Here is a 21,534-nt window from a genome sequence, read left to right as displayed (position 1 = left end):
TTGGACATTAAGAGGAAATTCTTCACAGAAAGGAGGATTAGACATTGGAATGGGCTGCCCAGGAAGGTGATGTGGGTGTTTAAGGAAAGTCTGGACATAGCACTCGGTGCCATGGTCTGGCTGATGGGGTGATGTTGGGTCATAGCTGGACTCGATGATTTAAGAGGTCTTTTCCAACCTAATTGACTCTGTGATGTGTTCATCTAATTGCCTTTTTTACTTGGAAAAAAGTCCCCGAACCATTAAACTTACAGAACCAGCTACTGTTTTGCACTTGCAGTGGAACGCTTTCAAAGGGAACCTGATTACGCATTTTAATGGCGCGCAGCACCACTAACCGATATTTTTACAGGCGTTACTAGAGTAAGCGCAACTTAAACCTCCCAGCTGGGCAGTCGGGCACCTTCTGAGGGGTTTTGTTGAGAGGCACCCGCTTATCATTCGCTCCCCGGCTTTCGGCCCCGCCTGCCCGGCGGATAACAAGCGGGGACGGAGCCGGGCCCGCCCTCAGCACCCTCAGCGCGCCCCCTCGCGCACAGCGCCCCTGGCGGCCCGGCGGGGCGGCCCCGGGTCATGTCACGTGGTGCGGCGCGAGGGCCCGGGCGCTGCCGGCGGAGAACGTGAGTGCGGGGCGGGGGCGGGGGGGGCGCTGGAGCTGCTGCGGGAGGGAGCGGGAGCAGGAGCGGGGGAACGGGAACGGGGCGGCTCCGTGGCGCTGCCTGCCCCCCTTCCCTGCTTTCCCCTGCCTTCCCCTCCTGCCCTGCCGCTGCCTCCCGGTGCACAGCGGCTCCCTGACCGGGAGGGGCCCGGGGGCTGTGTACGGGGAGCCGCCGCCCAGCCGAGCTGGGCCTGCCCGGTACCGCCAGCGCAGCGCGGCTCGGAGGTGTCTGGGCTGGGCGTTCTCTACTTGGGGTTTTCTCCCCGACAGTTTAGTGGCGGGGGAAGTTGTAGAAGTGACGTGAGTTTCGGGAGTCGTACAAGTACCTGATGCTTCACCCTTTCGCCGCCTTATGCACCTTCCCCCCCATCGTTTCTGGTTCCTCCCCGCGCTGACGCCACGCAGGAGGAAGCGGCGCCCGGAGGAGTCGGGTCGGGGAACCCGCAGAGTTCTCAGTGCCCGCACCGAGTCTGCCCCTGGTGCAGCGACACCCTCACATGTGCTGCTGCTCCTTGCTGCTTCAACAGCTTCTTTTTCTTGTTTTACTGCGTTTTCTTACAGCAATAATTTTTACATATTCTATAAGTAGTTCGTTTAAAAAAAATAATGCCTGACCGGAGCTGCACCCCTTTCTTTGTTAAGATGGTCAAATGGTAAAAACAAACAAACAAAAAAACAACAAACCTGTAAATAACTTGCAGTTATAAAAAAAAAAAAAGACAAACGTACTTCAGCTATATTTGATAAACTTTCTTACGCTTGTCTAACGCGGAGTTTCAGTAATTGAGGTGTTTATAAAATGTAATTAATACTTGAGCTGGTTTGATTTCCTGAAATAATACAAAGATGTTCTTCCTAGAACTGCATTTTATTAATTGAGATAGATTTAAGGTATTGGCAAGAGTACCATAGCACTAATACTAGAAAGTGTGTTTTTCTGAACTGTTTGGATATTTAACCCATATTATTTAAAATGGATTTAATTAGAAAGGAAGTTTTCTCTCCTGCCTTTCTCCTACAAGCTGCAGACAAATTTTCCCTCAAGGCAACACAAACTAAGGAATGCTAAACTTTTAAGAGCCCTTCTGCTTCACACTTCTGAAATGGAGTCAGGCAATCATTGGTGGCTTCATTTTTAATTATATTACAAAATTCTTGAGATAAAGGAGGATGCAACTCTAGTATAATTATTCAGTTTTAGGATTACACAAGTGTAACTATTGCAATCAAGTAAAACAACATATTCAACTGAAAAACCAAATCCCTGACCCTAATTAAACATCTGTGAAGTTAAAACTCTATCTATGGCCTAATCTGTATTGTTATTTTCTTAAACTATGACATCCCCTCACTTTCAGCAGTACAGTGATATAAATATTTATTGTTATTTTACTTCTCTGACTTCAGTTAGCACAGACGTATCTTAGTGTTTTGAGGGGTAGTTACTAATTAGTGTCTGTTATGAGAGAGGCTACAAAGAAACTGAAATATCAGGAAGGAATAAAATTAGTGGTGGATTAGTCACATAATGAGTATATTTTCAATAATTTCCTGGATCACAATATAAAGAAGTTTTCAGTAATTGCTGTTCTGATTTTTCAGAAACTGAAGCAGTTTTGAAGACTTTGTTACGTCAAATAATATTTCTCATATTGCTACTACAGCATTTTGTTTTGGCCTGTTTAAAGCTTCTGTAATTTATTTTTCTTTTTGCAGCTTGGGATAGTGGTTCTGTTCAAGTTCTGGCTGCTGCACAACACCCACATTGCCTGTAATGCTCGAGGGTCAAACTGGTGTCTGAAATGCATAAAGTAATTTCCAGAATAAGTCTTCCAGTCCATGCTTTGTTGGCTCTGAGGGCAGAGCAAGTGTGCAGCTGGTTCTGGCTGTACCTGTTGGTGGAGTAGCTCCTTAGAACCAAAGGACTGCTTGGACAGTCAGAGTGACCTCTCTAGAATTAAAACTTGCAGGTTTATACCTTCCTGAGAGCTTATTCCCCAAGGAGGCTCATTGGTTCCACGTGCTGTGTCCTGGTCTGGCAGAAGGAAATGCTGCTTGCTATGACTTCAGTGCCAGTGCAGCCAACTGAATAATTTGGAGGCTTTGAATTAGAAGTGGCTGCCATGTAGGAAATGAAGGCAGGTAGTTAAAATATGGTTATTTCAAGCACCTTTTAGAGACTGCTGGTAGTTTCAAATGATGACAGAATGCAACTAGTATTTACAATGATAAGCCTTAAAGAAGAGTCCAGTGGATGCTTCTTCTGATGTTTAGATTGGTATACTAAGGCTAATTAAATTTAAATAGGTCACTTATAAAACAAATTGATTTCTCTTTTGTGAATGAAAACTTGGATCCAAAACTGTCAAGGCTTCCAGTGCATGTTAATAATGATAATGAAACAATTTGAATAACTTTTTTTTTTTGTCTTTACTGCAGGATGGAGAGGTTGCAGCCTAAAAGTATTTTTCTTTTTAGATTAATTAGCAGTAGCCAAACTAATGAGGCAATTAAAAACCTAAATATGCTGAGTGTCTCAGATTTCATACTTAAAATGTGTGGCAGAGTATGAGATTTGACCTAGTTCCTTGGGTCCTTTCCACTGAAAGCTGTCTCATTTATTTTGGCATAAGGTGTCCAAAATCATTCTTGGCGTGTATTGTTTAACGTGCATATATTATTGTGAATAGTAACTGTCACACCCTTCAGAACACAATTTTCAGTTTTAAATGGGAGTTGTTAGCTTAAAAGCTTATTTTGTTAAGGAGTTCTTTTTAGTAGTACTTAAGAGGATTAAAGGACTATAAAAAAATTTCAATTTTCATACTGAAGCAGACATAAGAGGCAGAAGAACTTCCTTATTCTCACAGAGAACTTTGAATGAAGTTTAAAAGGTTACATAATAAAAAGACTGTTGATATTTAATTTTGTATTGTTTTCTTTCAACAAGGTAGTTATTGACTTAAATTGTTTTAAAACTTTTGTATGGAAGATATGTGACTTCTCCTACCAAATTCTGAAAAGCTGTGCCTTTTCAGCTCACCATTCAGTGTTCCTTTGTGAATGAAAGCATGTTATGCTCTTTAAAGGCACATTTGATGAATGCAGAAGTCATTCTTTATGAAGTAATTAATTTTATAATGAAGTCAGAACCTTGTCTTTGTTTTGAACTGTGTAATTGAGTGTACATTTCAAAGCTTATTGTGGCTGACAGCTTGTGGCTGACCTTCTCCTTGCATACATATTAAATATAAACAGGATGATTCATTTCGTTTCATATTTTTAGGTTGTTTTCTTGCATTGTTTTTTTTTTTTTCTGTTATGCCTTTCCCCCACTCCCTTCCAAGTTTGAGGGCCACAGTAAAATGGGTTACAATTTGCTTTTGCTTCCTTTGTAGGACTCTTCTTTTGTCCTAAAAACTCTGTTTCTGTGTATACCTGGATAAGCCTTTGTACTCTGAGACTGTGTCTTCACAGACAAGTGGGCTTGTTGAGACTCATCTGTAGTGTGGAATGGTTTGTGCTCAGGATCTGATATTCACCCTTCATGTATTCCAAGTGTTTTTACATTGGTCTGGCTCTAATCTGGACACATAGACAGAATGCATATTTTTTTTCTGGAGTGTACTGGGTTTCACATAAACATAAATCAAAATTTCAGGGTAGTTCTGTCCATTTTGGGGGTAGCAAGGGTACAAGAAGTTTCTTTTCTGGAGTCAAATTATAGCTGTGGGAAAAGACAGCATAACATTTCATTTTAACTGGTATTTACTAAAATATTTACTTTATTACATGATTTTTCAATAATATGAAGTCATAATATTTTACGGTTGCCAAGTGAGCGAGGGGGGTTGTCACAGTAAAAATACAAGTTTAAATGTTTTACAACACTCAGTTAGTACAAAACAAACAAACAAATTCCAAGAATGCTTAGTTCAGACATTTATCTTGAGTAGGTGACAAAAATGCAGACACGTGGCAGCCTGGATGCAAGACAAATGTCCATTTCAGGTCTATTCTGGAAATTTGTACATTTTGAAGTGGGTGGCATGTTTTCAAAGAAAGAAAAAGGAAAGAGTGCTTCATTGTTTCAAGCCTCATTAGACTTTTAATAAACAGAGTAGGGGCTGAGAAGGAATGTCCCAACAGTTGAAAGCTCTATATATTTTCTGAGAGTTGCATTCCAGGAGGCTCTCAAGTAACTACTGTTTTCTTTCTTATATCTTTTTTTCCCTTACAGTCAAACACATAATGTGCCTTGGCTGACATTTTTGATTGTTCCCAGTAATGGGAATGATTTATAATACCTAGCACTGCTCTAATCATGGTGTAAACCATTCCCAGTCATGTTACATGATTGTTGCATGGTTTTGTGTTGTATATGGTTCATTTCTTAGGTGCATGTATGTTAAAATACAATTTAAGAGTATCAGAAGGGAGATGGAAACTTTAAAATGCAAGACTGTAGTATTTGGCAATTTGAACAATGTGGTGTGGCAAGATTTTGAGGTTTCCATATAAGTTGTGTTCAAATGACTTTTAAATTCTACAAGTTTTTATGTTGACTGTTTTGTGATAGAAGAAATGCAGCTGTGTCAGTGGTACAAGAAAAGCCAGAGGTCTGGGCAGGGGAATATGAGAATAGTTTGGGGATGTCAGTATACCTGATAGCAGAGCAAGTAGTGTGGGAAAAGATAACAACATTGATTAAACTTTTGATTAACTAAGTATTTTTTTTGTAATGTTGACTTTAGTGTCCAAGGCTGATGGTGTCAATTCTCTGCAAGGATCAATTTACACTTTAGCAGGTTGGCTCATTTGAACTTTGTGGGGGCAACAGCTGTGGCCTCTGGAGTTAAATGAGAGGATTAGAGGCTGGTTTTTGAAGGCACCAGTGTAGTTAGTTCTGGGTTCCAGAGGCCTGGTATAAAAGCCCCTTTCTGCAGCTTCCACTGAGTTCTGGACAAGGGTTAGATATTATGTAGCATCTCCAAGATAAGATCGTGGGAAAAAATGTGGTGACTTTTGTTGTAATGTAGCAAAGACATTTTACTTGTATTCTGTCTTACTACAGTTGTTTTGAGGATACAAACCCCAACCAAGTTGGTTTTTTCTTCTCTTAGATTGCTGTAATAAACATAATGTAATTTCAAGAGATATGCAGAGACTAGAATACTTAAATGTAAGAATTGGTGTTAATTAGTTACATGTGTGAATTAGCATGGAAGTATGTGCTCCTCTCACTTAAATCTAAGCAGAGGAGGTGGGCTGGCCCTCAGCTGGTCATCTCTGATGTTCAGCCCTGTGCAGGTCTCACTTTTGCTGTTTCAGGATAACATCATTCAGAGGTGCTTTCCTTCTTTTCCCTGTGCTCACTTACTTTGTGTGGTGCAACCCGACCAAATTATTAATGATACTCTGAATACCTGACTAAAAGTGTTTAGTGAGGTGTTAGCAGGCACATCAGTGGTCTGTAGAAATGTGAAGCTTAATAAATCCTAACAGACATAATGTGGAAGGTTAAATTTTGCATCTTGAGTTGTCCTTAATAAAGGTGTAATTTTTTCTGCTGTCCTCTAGAAGAATTAGGTTGTTGTGTGTTTATCTAATAAAAATGTTACAGAGGAAGCATTTGATACAATGCATTGGAAAAGAATTTAAATAAAGTTAATATATTAGCAAGTTTAACTAGTTTTTATGTGGTGAAAAAGGTTAGTGGTGTGTTGAGATGAGAATTTGTGTATATCTGGGTATTTCAGGAAGTTTCATTTGAAACCTGGTGGCAAAGTTTTGAAGAGTAACTGTATGTTGGTGGTTCTACATAACTGATGTTTACATGTGGAATAATGTGTTGTGTCTTCAGTAGTTTTGCAAAGAACTGACATCCTGGAGGTGAGGGGTGGCCATGCTATTGTTGTGCCACCTTGCAGAGTTGTCAGAACTCACAACAGGACTGGCTGAGTTGGGGTAGCCTTTGGAACCTGTTGGAAATTCTGTGTCTCTTCTGTGTTCCACAGGTGGTTCCACTCTGGAAAATCCACATCACCTTGTGCCCTGTTCTCCAGTGCAGCTTCCTCCCTCCTCTCTTCTCAGTTTCTGTCACAGTGACTCTGTATCTGGCCAGATCTCCTACTGCTGTAGCCCTTTTTAATCCCCTGTTTTTTCTGGCATTAATAAGGAGAGATGAAAATATTGTTGTAACTCTGGAAATTTTATGTGCTGCTCTTGTATATGATTTCTTCCTACAGTTTTCTTTTCTCCATCACATACTTTTAAACTAAACTCTTTGTTGTAATCCCTAGGAAAGCAGTAACAATTTTCAAAGCTTACATTTAGGAGTACTTAGCTGTGTCTCTGTTACTTTTTGAAGCTGTAACTTTTAATTTTCATGCTTAGCTTGTTTTGAATATTTGTAAAAGCTGCAAAATGGTCATGGAAAAAATAAATATGTAGCAAAGATAGGAAGCCTGGAAACAGAGACTCTAGAGAATTTTTAACTGTTTTCCTTCCTGAAATTTTAGTAATTCTGAGTGAATCAGGACATTAATGAGAACATATCTAGAACACTCAGGTATTTTATGGTTTGATTAAAACCTGTCCTGGGATGTGAAAGTGAGGTTGCAGGCTGCTTTTTATCACAATGCTCGTCTGGATTATATGTATAAATCTCTTTATTTGTATCTCATATTTTAAAAATTCTCATTTTCCTTCTCACTTAAGTTTATCTTCTGATATAAAAAAGAGGTCTCAGCTGATTACCTTGATAAATTTGTAGTGTTTAAAAAAAAAAGTCAATGATGAGCTTGAAAACACCCCTATATGTGTATAACAAGTTATCTTTTTTCTTTCAGAATTTCCAGAACTTTTATGGGTTTGAAATTGAACAAAAGACTAGAAATCAGAATAATCTTCATACTTCCATGAATAAGAAGTAATAATGCAACGAAGGCGGGAAAGAGTCAATGCTGGACTGCTTTTGCTGCTTTATCAAATTTCTCAAGTTGGACTGCAGAACATTCCTCCTGTTACCCTTGGGGTACTTGCACTGAATGTTTTTCTCTTTCTGAATCCTGTGAGGCCACTGACTGAAGTGTGCATCAGTGTAAATGAAGCCATCTACAAAAAGAACTGGCAGCGTTTGTTGCTTTCTCCCTTCCACCATGCAGATGACTGGCATTTGTATTATAACATGATTTCCATGCTTTGGAAGGGGATAATGCTGGAAAAAAAGCTTAAGAGCGTATGGTTTGCCTACATAATTGCAGTGTTTTCAGTGCTGATTGGAGTTGTTTATGTGGTGCTGGAATTCCTGCTTGTGAAAATTCTGGATGACCCTTCCTATGAAATGAGTTGTGGTGTAGGTTTTTCAGGTAAGACACAAAGTTGGTCCAATTTGCATATATAAAATTAATTATCTATAGGTGCTATATAAAAATAATTGTTAATTGCAGAGAATGGATGGGTGTCCATTTCCCTATATGTATGATTGTCATGTTAGTAAAGCTTTCCTATTTTTTCATTTAAAGCCTGTACTCTGGGTATGAACATCATGTAATTCAGTTCCTGTTCTTGTGACCAACAGTGACTTTACCTGAGAACATGAAAACTATGTTCATCCTGGTAGAACTGTGTTTCCTGGTTAATATCACTGATTGATTGAAGTCTGAGGGTTTTCATTTTCTGATGTCAGTAATGCTCATTAGATGGCTTCTAGAAAAACCTCCCAGTTTAAAATTTGTATCTTCAATTACAAATTATTCATACCTGTCTTTGGAGAGACTCCCCTAGATTTGCTTCTGCTAGAAACATCCAAGCATCTGATTTTGGTCAACTTCCTTCCAGTAATGGTCTTGTCTTCTCCTTCAGGACATCTGGGATTAGGAGATAACTCAGTGAACTCCTTCTCCTTAAAAAAAAGGAGCAGTCAAATGGAAAAGTATCACTGTTCTTCTAGAAAAGTAGGGGTTTTCCTTGCTGTCACTGGGATCTAGCCTTGGAAGGCAAGCCCTCCTTTTTAACTTCTAAGGTGCTTCAACACCTCTGAGGGTTTCTTTGTTGTGTTCCAATGGGTACTAGTTGGAACATCCTGGTAGTTGTTCATTTGGAGCTTCAGATATTTTCTGGTCACCCACCCTTGGGTAACAAGTCATGCCCAGTTCTAATATTGGCCTCTGTGGTGGCTTTAGGGACCCTGAGCACAAATCCCTTTTCCCTGAGGGGTTTGGCTGCCTGTACCAATGTCAATGTGTCCCTGTCAAAACTTGTACTTGTTGATTTTTCAGGGTTTTTATCAGACCACTGTGAGCTTTCTCTTGAGAGGAACTTTTTTCACAAATGCTTGTAACTTCCAATAAGTTCTCTGAATTCCTTCCATTGTATCAGCTGTTGCTTGCATGATGAAACAATTGCAGTGAATTAGAAACGAATGATTATTTACTGTGTTTAAAGGTGATTTGTCTACTTTTTTTTTCAGAAACAAATGATTCTGGAGTATATGTAAGAAGACTTCCCATTAATTTAGAATTTCAGCCTACTGTTGAACTTCACACATATCTGTTTGTCTTGTTTTCAGTAATGGCTTTTCTCAACTCACAGATTATTTTTTTTGAGTTCACTAATTTTGTCAATTATTTCAACTGGAACTCCCATTTTAAAATTTGTATTGTTTTGAATACCTGAATAGCTACAGTGAGTAGGCATATTAAAAAGCTACCTGGAATTGGCTGTTATACAAATACATCATTTTTATATCCTTTTTTTTTTTTAAGTCACTGAAAAACCAGCTTAGAACTCTTGTTCTGGCATGCAACAATATGCTTCATGGTGCTGTGGAACTGCATGGTACTTCAGGTTCCTTAGCTAAATTGCTTGCATTTCTTTATTATTTGTGCACAAGTACCTCTCTCTTCATGTGATTTCTTCTTGTTTGCAGGAGTCTTGTTTGCTTTGAAAGTTCTTAACAACCATTACAATCCAGGAAGAGTCAGCACTGTCCTTGGACTGCGGCTGTCCAGTAAATATGCTTGTTGGGTGGAGCTGGTGGCTATTCATCTAATCGCTCCAGGGTAAGTGCTTTTAATGTTTGAAAGTTAGGAGAAGAGGTTTGGGCTCTCTGAAATGTATGGTGAGGCATGAGTAGTGTTAGCTGGTATCCAGGTGGAGTGTCAGGGCTACAAAATTAAGTCTTGAGGCTGCAGTCTTCTTTTTCCTTAACACCCTCTGTTTTGAGCACATGTCAAAATAAAAAACTGAAATACTGTTCCCAGAAGGTGTTACTGAGTATTAGAGGGAAGATAACAAAAGTTGATGGACAAGGAAAAGGGATGTGTGTTTTCCACAAAGTAACCAGACTGACACACAGTAGTACCAGGGGCTTCATAAGCAAACCAGCATTCCAGTGTTTGCTTGCCATTTCCACCCTGCTCCATTCTGCCTGGTTTAGTCACTCTTCTGAGTTCTGATAAAACTATTATCTGGTATTCCACAAATTTTATGGAATGTCACTATCCTACAGTCTTGCTGATCATCTCCCTCTATTTTCCTGTGTGCTCTGATCTGCCAGTACAGTTCACCCACCCCTTCCTCTGTGAGAACAGGGCCTTTCTCTTCTTTGGCAGTTGATTTTTAGAATTCTATTTGCAAATCAGTACTCTTCCTGTATAGTATTTTATAACTGCAAATCATATTGGAGTATATATGTGAAGTACAGATACAAACCCCACAAAGTGCCAAATCACAGTTTATATACAATTTCCCCCTTTTCAGAAAGATTTAAAAAAAAAAAAGTGCAGCAATACTGACACAGTCCTTGTCAGATGCTATGATATAGTAGATAGAACAATTCCTAGACCTGAAGGAGAATTTAGATCTTACTCAGGTTAAACACTGGTTTTATTGCTTTATGCCTTGCTGCCAATTGACTGAAACAAGGAAGCCCAGGATAAAAGACAAAAGACCTGCAGAGTGCTCTGTTCCAAATGCAATTTTATTTGTGAGCCGAGAGGTCACTGCATGGCGTTGCTACAAGTATAAACCCAAAGTTTTGAGTGCATTAAAAACATTCTTCTGAAAAATATAACAAAACCAGTTTTTATTTGTGATTATGTTTAATGCTACTGTTTATTTTATTATAAAAGAATAACAGAAGAACATTATGTATGAAGTCAAACCATAAGAATATCATAGTGTCTATGGTAGAGGAAAAACATGATTTCAGAGGTTGAGTGCTGCTGTTTTTCAGTTGCATTATTGCAGAAATATCTTTGGGGTAGAGAGAGTATAAAAAGTTGATAAATAAGGTCAAAAACCATTTCATAATTTTATGGAAGCTTAGCTTGCTGCCTTGTCTAAACCTCTACAGCGTCCTCTACATAGAACAATTTCACAGCACTTAAATGATAATAAAAACAGGTAGTAATCTCCAGAAATTCATGTCGTAGAACACAACATGTTTAACTAGTAACTGCCAACTGATTTGAAATGAACCATAACTGTAGCTCTCATGGCATTGCTCTTACATGCTCAGGGCAGGTTACAGGATTTGGAGTGTCCCTTTGTAGACCAAATTGCACAATTTAGTTTTGAATAGATAAGAGGTCAGTAACTGGGGCAGAAATTCTGTCCAGTCAAAAACCCCTGCAATAAATTTTGACCTGCCCTATTGGATTGATCTATCAGGATCACCTGAGAATCCATAACCAATGAAAGATCCTGAAGTAATATTGAGACTATTGAAAACTTTGATTTGTTTGGTAGGAGAGGATTTAGGGGTTTACTGGCATCTAATGATTTTCTTTCTCATTAATGATTTTGTTTTGGGGAAATTTTAAAATGTGTGCAATATCCTTCTAATCTTCACCTTCCATAAAGTAAGGATATTGAGATGTAGGCTTTGCATAGCAGTCCTTGGGATTATTTGCTTGGTGGAAGAACAGACATGTGACAAGTTACTTTGTTTCATCTCTGGACCTCTTCCAGAACTGACCATGTGGTATCTTAAGTCCTAAGTGAATCCATATCATGTTGGTGATTTCTGGAATAGCTGATTTATAAGTGCATAATTTTTCCAAGGACAGACATTTTCCAAGTCAGACATGCATTTCTCATAAATTTGGAAAATCTGTTGCAGAAAAATCTGTTTGAAAAATTAGTTCCTTGTAGATACTTTATTTTGTTTTACCTATAAATTTTCACATCAGCATTTACATTTTACAAAAAAATGTTGGTTACTTATGGGAGAGAACCACAGCTCTACAAAGCAGAATACAAGTTTGTGGTAAAGTAGGTGGCAAAAGAGTTCATTTAGATTTGATCTTTACCTCCCTCTAGTGACGTGCATTTCCCTGTATCCTTTTACCAGAGATGCCTGGAAGTTGTATCGTCTTGAGTGCACATGCCATCTGTGTAACTCCTTTGGATTTCTGACCAGAATGTAAAAAGTGCAATTTTTAAGTGTATTTTTACATTAAATAGAGGTTTAACTTCAGAAAGGCAGAAAAGCTTATATTACTTGAATTTTCGGACAACCAGTATAAATTAGTTATTTATAGTTGCACATAGTAGGAAATTTTAATGTTTAGTGTTGGCTTCTCTAACTTCATAATAGAGGCAGAAAATTTGCAAATAGTTTTTAAACCTGGTTAAACTCAAAAGAGTTTAACTCTTAATTTGAATGCTGAAAATTGATTTATGAATTTATAGAGCACCCCATAGTCATGGCAATAATTGGAACCAATCTCCTTGTTTACTGGAAACATGGTTCTGTGCTGATTCCTCAAAAGATTCCAGAGCCTTTTCATTCTGTATGCAAATGGTAGCAATATTTCTAAAGAAATTGTTGGTATGTATAGAAAAGAATTGGGTTCTCAGCATTTCAATTCTCCTTTTTATTTTGAAGGCACTGTATATTCATGCTTGCCTCAGACTAATTGTAGGATTGTATTGATAGTCCAGTGGGAAGTTCAGTGTTTGTGCTTTCGCTCAGAACTGTCAATGGTTCTGGTAAGTCCTACCAGACATTTCAGTGTAAGTCTGTGGTGTTACTTTTTTTAAGCTTAAAATTAGTTTACTACTTTGGTAAGTCTTTAGGGAAAGAGTATTCTGTTCTTTGAACAAGCAATTAAAATGTTCTCTCCAATTAGTTTCCAGCTTTTTCGGGATATTTGTTAGATACTTTTGTATATCTGTATATCCTACCCACTTTAAGGTAGTTGTGAAGAAAGAAAACTTGGCATTAAGTCCTTGCAGGCAAGTAATTTCTCTGTGCTTGGTCTCACTCAGGGACTTCCTCGGTTACAACCTACAAAAAAAAAAGTCTTCCTTTCCATTACTCACAAGATTTTCCTATTTTGTAGGACTTCGTTTGCTGGGCATCTAGCAGGGATTCTTGTTGGATTGATGTACACTAAGGGACCTCTGAAAAAGATCATGAAAGCCTGTGCAGGTATATAACTTTATTGAATTTACGAAATATGCATAAGAAACACTTTGATTTTTAAAATTCAGTAAGTTTTGCATATAGAGATTCAGGCCATTCTTGCATGTTTTTAGACAAGTAAGGATATGCTCACTGTTGAAGTGAATGCAGAAGAAAAAAATAGATCAACTTTTTTTCTTAAATATGGTTGATAAGAACCAGTAGATGTGACTTTCAGATATTTTTATGTAGAGGAATACCTTTTACCCTTCTTTTAAAATATTTATTTAGAGTAAAATCTTTTAAATAAGATGTCAATGAAAATGTCACTTCAAGTGAAGTGTGGTGAAGCTGTAAAAATATGCCAGGACACAAAATGTTTCCTTCTTTGTCTGCTGCTGTGTCAATTCTAGTGGAAGTCTCAGCAGTTTGAAAAAGGTGGTGGGATGCTTGAGAAATTTTTACTGTAATTCTCAAGCTTTCCAACAATATTTTATTACAGCTTTTCAGATTTTAGTAATAGTTATTTTTATATCTTTAGACATCTTTAGTCTAGCAATTGTTTTAAATACAACCTTGCAAATTTTTACCTGATCATTCCCATGAATTTCAGTGTTTTAATTGGAAGTCAAAGCCCTGTCACAACAGCTGTGCTGGGTTGTCAGAATATTTGGCTTTTTATGTCTGATTACTTGATAGGTTGAGTACTTTATTCATGACTGTACCATCAAACTGAGCATGGATACGGTGTTTGTACAGTGGGAAACTGTTTGTTCAAATGTGTGCTCCTCAGAGGAGGTTTTGTCACAGGCTGGGGATACAGCCTGTCAGTCAGGGATGTTCAGCAGTTTTAAGGGAAGGAGAGGAGGGTGAAGCATCAGGTTTGGAAGGGCTGTCAGGTGTCACATTAGCTAAAGGTTAACACTGCGTGCTCTTGAGGGATGGGGGAACTGCCTGGTGGCTGTTAGAACGTCCACACCAGATCAGCTGCCCAGGGAGGTTCAGCAGCCTCCATCCTTGGATGCTTTCAAGACTTGCCAGGATAAAGCCCTGACAGTAACCTGGTCTGATCTCCTCCCTCACCCTGCTCTGGCTTGGAGTTGAACTGGGGACCTTCTGAGGTCCCTTCCAAACTGAATTACTCTGGGATTCTGTGGTAAAACCCATGGTATTATTAGTGAAACATGCTGTAGGGACCCTGCTGCTGTGGAGGTTGCTGTGTGGCTAAGACCTGTAGGAAGGAGTGTTACAGTCCACACGTTGTTCTTTTCTCCTCTCTAGCAGAGCAGAAAGAACGCAGTATTGCTCCAGTCTTGTTTTTTTGCATTAACACATTTTGACCAATGAACACTCTCAGTGTAGATATTGTTCATCATGTGCTCTGGAGAGAACATTACAGGTTGGTTTGCATTTTTCTAGTCTACATGGATATGTTGCTTAAACATGGCACACTACTATAAAATCTGGAACAACATACAAGCTTGCAATAGTATATTCTCTCATTGATGCAAAAAAAAATCTATAGATACCCATAATTTCTTGTTTGTATCATGAAACAGACTCTGAAAGAAAGAGTATTTTAGATTTGATTTTTGTATTCTATAAAGAAAGACAGTGTGATTATTTTATTCCAACGGTACCTGCATTATTCTTTTATTTAGGTGGCATTTCTTTCTTCACTGACCCTGGCAGGCCAAGGGACTACTATTCAGGTAAGTACTCTCGTCAGCTGAACAAAAAACTTATTCCAACTTTAAAAATAATTAGAGGAGCTAGTTATATATACAAAATATTCTGCACATATGTATACTTACTAGACTTGTATTACTTCTCTGGGCATGCCTCACCTTTCCTATTTAGAGAAGTGTGTGGATGTATTTTGTACAAAAGGCTTAAGCCTCAAATTAAGGTCATGACTTCCTAAAATGCTACCTCAGGGAAATATCATCCCTTTTGCAGAAGGCATAGCAGTGGGAAAATTGTCTACTGATAGCAGCCCTTTGGACCTTGGTAAATCTGCCCTCATCTGGCAAAATTATCTATTCCGTTCTAGGATGTTTTTTTCCCTTCTGACAGGGAACTTCTTCCTTCAAACACTTCTTTTAAATGTAATTTACGTGCAAGAAGCCCCCCCCTCACCAGGATAAATTTAGGCTTCACAGTTTATAGATGGATAGTTGGAATACTGGCACACTTTGAGTGTAGCACATTTGATTTACTTCTCATGCAGAACATTGAGTCATTATATGTGGAGTGCACACAAATAATAGGTGGGGGCCTTGTCTGTGAGGGGCGGAATTGGAGCTGGCTGTGAGAGGGGCTGTGTTGGATCCGAGCTAAGGGATGCGTGTCTTATCTCCTGCAGGGATTTATGCTCTCTCCTAGGCATCTGCTGTAAGAACAGGATAAATACATAGAGATAACTCTCTCAAATATCTGCCAGTGTGCAGTGGCTTGTGGCTTAAAGATGTTCTCAGCAGAAAGTTTTATGGGGGAATTTTGTCTTTAATAGCCCATGGTAGATTCTTCTTCCATCCATTTGTCAAAAGCTCTTTGAATAGACTTGAAGACTTTTAACACCTACAGCATCAGAGAAGAAGAATTTCACAGTTTATTTCCTGGTATAGAATCTGTCATTTTTGTTTGTTTTGAATCTGCTAACTGCTAATTTAATTTGATGCACATTAATTCTTCTCTGTGAAGGGAAACTAAACCTTCATTCTTTATGTATTTCATGTTCTTCTGCACTCACAACAGTCATCTTTTCTCTCCAGCTGGAAAAATGGAGTATATATGGTTGCTTGTAAGAAAACTACTTCATACATTTGATCATTCTCAGTATTCTCTGATGTTTGGTCATGCAGGGGTTTTTATTTTGTGTAGTCTTTTATCATTGAGATGTGGTTACTTTGAGCCAAGGTTATAGCTGCTTTTATCCTCTCTGATGGATTTTGTCTTCCATGATCTATCTCCAATTTTATTATTACATTACATAATTCCCACAGGCAGGACTCTGGGCCCTTGAATATTTTTGAAGCATCTATTTTGTAATTCCTAAACAATCTATCTTAGCCTGCTTTCCTTACCGACAGCAACAAGGATTGTTCCAACTTAGAAGTATGTTTACCCAGGATTTTCGTTATTCCAATTCTCAAGTTGAAAAACATTTGATCTAAAGGCCAGCAAAGAATAAAAGACAGTTAATACAGTGAAGTGAACTAAGATGTGAATGTACAGTGAGCATGAACTGCCTGTTTCCATGACTGGGAGTCTCAGCCCAGTTAAAGAAGTTCACCCAGCTGCAGGTGCATCCCCCACCAGGGCCTGGGTGTGCTGCTTTGCTCTGTATTCCACATCCATAGGCACTAAATCTTCCTTCAGTATCCCAGTGTAGCAGGGTGGATGGGAACACTGAAGATTTATATTGGAAAAAGTACTTTAATAGCTAATGAAGATAAGAATTTGTACTTGACATTTAAACTCCATAATCTATTACAGCCACTGTATGAACACCAGCTGCTTGGAGCTTGGGTGGGTGTAAGAGGCCACCCTTGTGGAAGAGAAGCTGATTCTGAAGAGCCCTTTATGTTTTCTTTTCCAGCTCTTCCTAAGTAGGGAAAATGTAAGAGATTTCATGTAATAAATCTACCACGATGGGGGAGTACACAGCACCTGAGGAAAAAGCTTGTGTGCTGACAACAACAAAGTCTGGGAGTTTTTTGCATGTTTTGGGCAGTCCCCAAAATAACCTTGCTGGTGCTTTGAGTTGTTGTGGACAAAAGGCAGATGGAGAGGGTTAACCTAAATTATCCTGTCTTCCAAGCTTGGCTTTAGATGTAGCTATTTGATTTTTTTTTTGTACCAAATTAATTTATCTAAAATGACTTATAACTGCAATTAAAAATACAGATATATTTGTTTTGTTCATTCCTTGTTCATATACTTTGTAATTGTCTTTCATCCTATCTGCAGAAGTCTTAATGGAAGATTTAACCTTTTGCTTGGTGTATGATATATGTAATAAATTTGGCCATCTGTGAATTAAGGAAACTTGTTCTAGTGTCATAGGCTAATGATGCATATCTTGATTAATTTTTCATTTTCTGGCATTGCTGATTTATTAGGATCTGCCTTTAAATGCCCATTTAAATAGAAAAATAGATGAACAGATTTTATGAAACAGTACAAGGAAACAGCTTTAGGAGAAAAAGGGCTTTAAGTGTAATTTTAACACATTTAGTATTTAGTAGCTGAATTAGATTTTCTCTAAATGCAGTTCATGAATAAAGTATAAGGACATTTATTTTGATTAATAGGAACACCTTGAACACATCAATGTTACCAAACTGTTTCTCATTGTAAAAATAAAAGATTACAGCTTTCTGAGCACTTAAAACTTGATGACAGTGTGAAACATCAAACAGAGAAAAATTTACAGTAATAGAACAAACTTAAAATACAACATCCTTTTGCTTTCATCAGATAATTTCATGCTTTTAGTACTGGGATTTTTATAGTCTTCATGCATGCAGTTCTGAAGCCTCCAGAATATAAATTTGTAGCTGAGGAAATGTTCATTCAGATGAACATAAAGCAGAGGAGAATGAGGGGAATACATGAAGATTACATCCAAAGTGTATAGACAAGACAGCTGAATGCTGCCCTGCAGTCAGTTTTCACTGCAGGTGTAGGAAAACTCTCCCAATATCAGTTGTAATTTCCAAAAAAAAAATATTTGGAAACGGACAGAACTGCACTTTTTCTATGTGTGTGTGTAGTGTTTATACAAATATATCTACATCTGTGTATACATACATGTGTATTACAAATATATAGGCATATTTGTGTAATACAAATATGTGTACTCCTTTATAGCATATTGTGCTGTTACTCTGTTCAATTTTTCCTGTATAGCTTTTAAGATGGGCTGTTGTTGTTTTTATTTGGTTTAAGGTTCTGGATTTTTTTTTCCTTACCACAATCATTTTAAAAAAGAAATTATTTGTTTGTCCTCACTTCATCATCTGTGCTTGTTGTTAATCACAGAGCCTTCACACATTGCACATGGAATTGATAGAACTAGTGAGAGAACACAAGACTATCATTGATGGCAATAATCTGAAGATAAAAGGAAATGGCATGCTCTGCTTGTTTCATATAAACAGATTTCCACTTTTCTAATTTTGAAGAAAATGTGTATAATTTTCCCTCAGTTGGAAGACACTGGCAACATTTCTGTACTTTAGTTCTTCAAAATCCCTTGTTCAGCTGTCCGGAAATTAAAATACCATAAAACCTTTTGTCTTTTGAAGATGCAAAAATGGAATAGAAAAATGGGACTTTTTTCCACAGTTTTTTCTCAGTTTGTTTTCTGTGCTCAGGCAAGATCAGATTGTGTTGTTAAAAGGAAGAGAATCTAGCTCAGTTCTCTAGCCAAGTAATTTTTTTTTTTTCTTTTAAATCCCATGTGTTTGGGTGGATGATGGTTTGTGCTTGGCTTTGGCAGACTTTACAAATGGTCAGGACTAGCTGGTTGTCAGCAGAGCAGCATCACTCCCTGGGACATCACACGAGATCCAAGGTGTGTGGTTTTTCCAGGGCAGGTTTAACTGTGCAGTAACACAGCATGAGCTGGATATAGGACTACATTTGATCCATCTTTCTGTTGGTTTTCCCTCTCCTGTTCCCATACTCTGGTTTTGTAAATTAGAAATTAATTCATGGCATACAAGTAATTGAATCCTAATATTTTTTTCTTTCCAAAATTAAAGTGAGAAGTGAATATAGATAGTGTAAAGATAATATCTGATTTCAACTTGCTTACTGAGTAGCAGCAATTTATTTTCTTGATTTTTGTTTTCATTTTACAGACTATTATGGCTATTATCCAGATTATCAGTACAGAACTCCAAGGAACTACTATGATTATACTGGTGGGCTCACTGAAGAAGAACAGCTTGAAAGGGCAGTGCTAAACAGTCTTAATGAAAGAGGTAGGAATTTTATTGCATTTTATATCTTAAGTTATGATTCATACTAAGATGGGAGTCAGGAGGGAAAACAAGATGTATTCCTCATTATTTGTTTTCAGTATTTTGGACATATCTTTGGAAATAAATGAAAACTTCCTGGTGGAATTTTCAGATAATGTAGTGTGAGAATGCAGTGTTGTTCTCTTAGTGTAATTACATTTATTGTTTGATTACCTTACTACCAATGTTGTAAAAGAAATGCGCTTCTGACAAAAAAACCCTGACTAAACTAAGCTACTGTGCCAAAAATTCTTACAATTCTCTAAAAAGAAGTATGGACTGGTGTAATAAAAAATTGATGTTGCCAATATATAAACTTTCTCTATGTGTGGTTTTTTTGCTTTTTGTACAAATGTAATGGACAGGCAATGTGCTGATTTTTAACTCTTCACGCTATCCTTTTCTACCTCAAAGGAAGCTTATATTCTACATGGCTGAAAAACCTGGGAAAAAATATTTAATAATAAAAATAGTGTTTGTTTTTAACTGAAATGTGTTAGTATAAAATGTATAAAATGCATTCGGTGGGATATATTTTATCTTTTTATGATGCAAGTGTAATGAAGAGGGAAAGAATACCTTGTAGAATCTGTTGCTCAGTTTCTAAAAACTTCAAGGCTTGAGGGAAAATCTGTTTAACGTGACTGACAGCACATGATTAGAGCATCACATGTAAAATTTTTGTCATGGTTATGCAGCATTTTTATGTTGAATGCTAAAGTAAAGGTCAGAAATGAATATAGTGTGTGTTGTCTGCTGTTGATATAGTTTTTCATATCAAGCATTGCTTCATCTTGAATGTGTTGTATGTCTATGGATTCTTGTAGGAAGTCAGCCACAGGCTTTAGATGCTCCTTAACTTAAGAAATCTGAAAGATTTCTTTTAAATCTGGTGAAGTTGTAACATTTAATCTTAAGAAAAATAATAATATGACTGAATATGTCATAAACATAATTTTTCTTTTTCATAATCTTGGTATTTCATCTTCCTGGGTGCAAGGAACCATTTATTAGGAAAGAGAGACAGAGGCCTCTACTTGTACCTGCAGCCCTTCAAATGCAGAGCACCATTCATAAATCTCCACTCAGAAAATTAATTTACACCACTGTTATGGCTGTCAGAGAAATACCAGGCAAAATATGAAAACCAATGTCTTGACAAATCATCATCACTTTTACTTTCACACCTTCTGTGATCCTATTTCTTATTATGAAGAACATGTTGTGTTATCTGGAAGATGGTTTTAAAAAGTCAGCAGATGAGGCAAAATTGTAGTAGAAAAAGACTTTTTCAGTTTGACAAATTCATTAACATATTGCTTAAAGTAAATACAGCTCTTTGCTTTATTGGGTTTGTATCTATTGTGAGAGTGACTTGGGAGGAAGAAGTGTGGACTTTTAGGGAAATTAGGGAGTTTTTAAGGGATTTTTTTTCTAGTTATCTTCCTTTTTTTGTTCACCTTTGTTCTGCCTAAGTGTCCCTTAGCATTGTAAAGCTAGAAACTTAAAAAATCCCCTAACATTTTCTACAGCAAGTTTATTGCCTTAGTGTATTTGTTTTACAAATTAATGCAGTCTGAGCAGTCCCATTTCAATCAAATCTAAGACAGTGAAATCTTAGCTTTCAAATAAGTCAATGAAATAGCACTTAGTCCATCTGGTCTGTCAGCAGAAGATAGTAAATGAGTTACTCTTTGTGCTATCTTAGGAATTTTTAGAAATTAACCAAGTAATATGCTGCCCTATGTAATTTTGGAAGGGAATGGGGCTAAAATGGGCTTTATTGTAAGGGATACTGTCTATTTTACTGTCTTTTTAACACATTTTTTGTAACTTTTTTAGTGTGGAGTTTGAGAAAGAAATCCTTCAAAGCTTTTGATATGAAGCATTTTGAAATGTTACTTGCAAGAATGAGCCATGTTTGTGGTCTATTTTTAAACTATCCAGGAAACAGAAAACTAATAACTGATAAAATTATGATAATATAAATAAGTAGACACTATGCATTCTGAAGTCTTCCATGTATCAGGGTGAAACATTTGCAGCTTTCATTTGGAGCCTTAATCTAAAACGCTGCAGTCAGTAAGTATAGTAAGTATATCATTGTATATTGCTTCCAATATAATTTGGTGTGATCAAATAGACAGAGATCTTGTTTTCAGTGGTTTCACAGGACTGTTTTATTTTGCACCTCTCTCTCCTATCTGCTGGAGCACTTCAGTTTGGACAAGCAAGACTTCAGAGTTGAGCTCTTTAAAATATTTCCTTAGACAAGCTGTGTAAAGGTTAAACTTGCCTATGGGCAGCTGTCTTATTGCACAAAGGAAGGAATACAGAGCGTGTCGTCGATCAGACCTGTTTTAGGGACACAAAGGATGAGATGGAATTTGCTGTGCTAATGGGAATTAGGATATTCTTCCCTGTCAGTT

The 21,534-nt window shown here is 37.6% G+C and overlaps 1 protein-coding gene across 1 annotated transcript in view; it reads left to right on the top strand.

Annotated features, from left to right (window-relative positions):
- The first annotated feature begins 516 nt into the window (after positions 1 to 516).
- The window catches only part of RHBDD1 (rhomboid domain containing 1), a 34,547-nt gene continuing 13,529 nt past the window's right edge, over positions 517 to 21,534 (top strand). The window contains exons 1-6 of the mRNA XM_051781300.1: positions 517 to 620; positions 7,510 to 8,028; positions 9,591 to 9,723; positions 13,012 to 13,100; positions 14,735 to 14,785; positions 18,944 to 19,066. Of these exons, the coding sequence (XP_051637260.1) occupies positions 7,596 to 8,028; positions 9,591 to 9,723; positions 13,012 to 13,100; positions 14,735 to 14,785; positions 18,944 to 19,066 (829 nt within the window). The 5' untranslated portion in view covers positions 517 to 620; positions 7,510 to 7,595. The remainder of the gene's footprint in view (positions 621 to 7,509; positions 8,029 to 9,590; positions 9,724 to 13,011; positions 13,101 to 14,734; positions 14,786 to 18,943; positions 19,067 to 21,534) is intronic.

This window comes from Manacus candei, unplaced genomic scaffold, assembly GCF_025592945.1.
Source record: "Manacus candei isolate 608988 ecotype Guabito, Panama unplaced genomic scaffold, ASM2559294v1 h1tg000015l, whole genome shotgun sequence".
NCBI lineage: Eukaryota > Metazoa > Chordata > Aves > Passeriformes > Pipridae > Manacus > Manacus candei.
The sequence above is the reverse complement of the archived record's forward strand: the minus strand, read 5'-3'. Positions and strand labels throughout refer to the sequence as shown.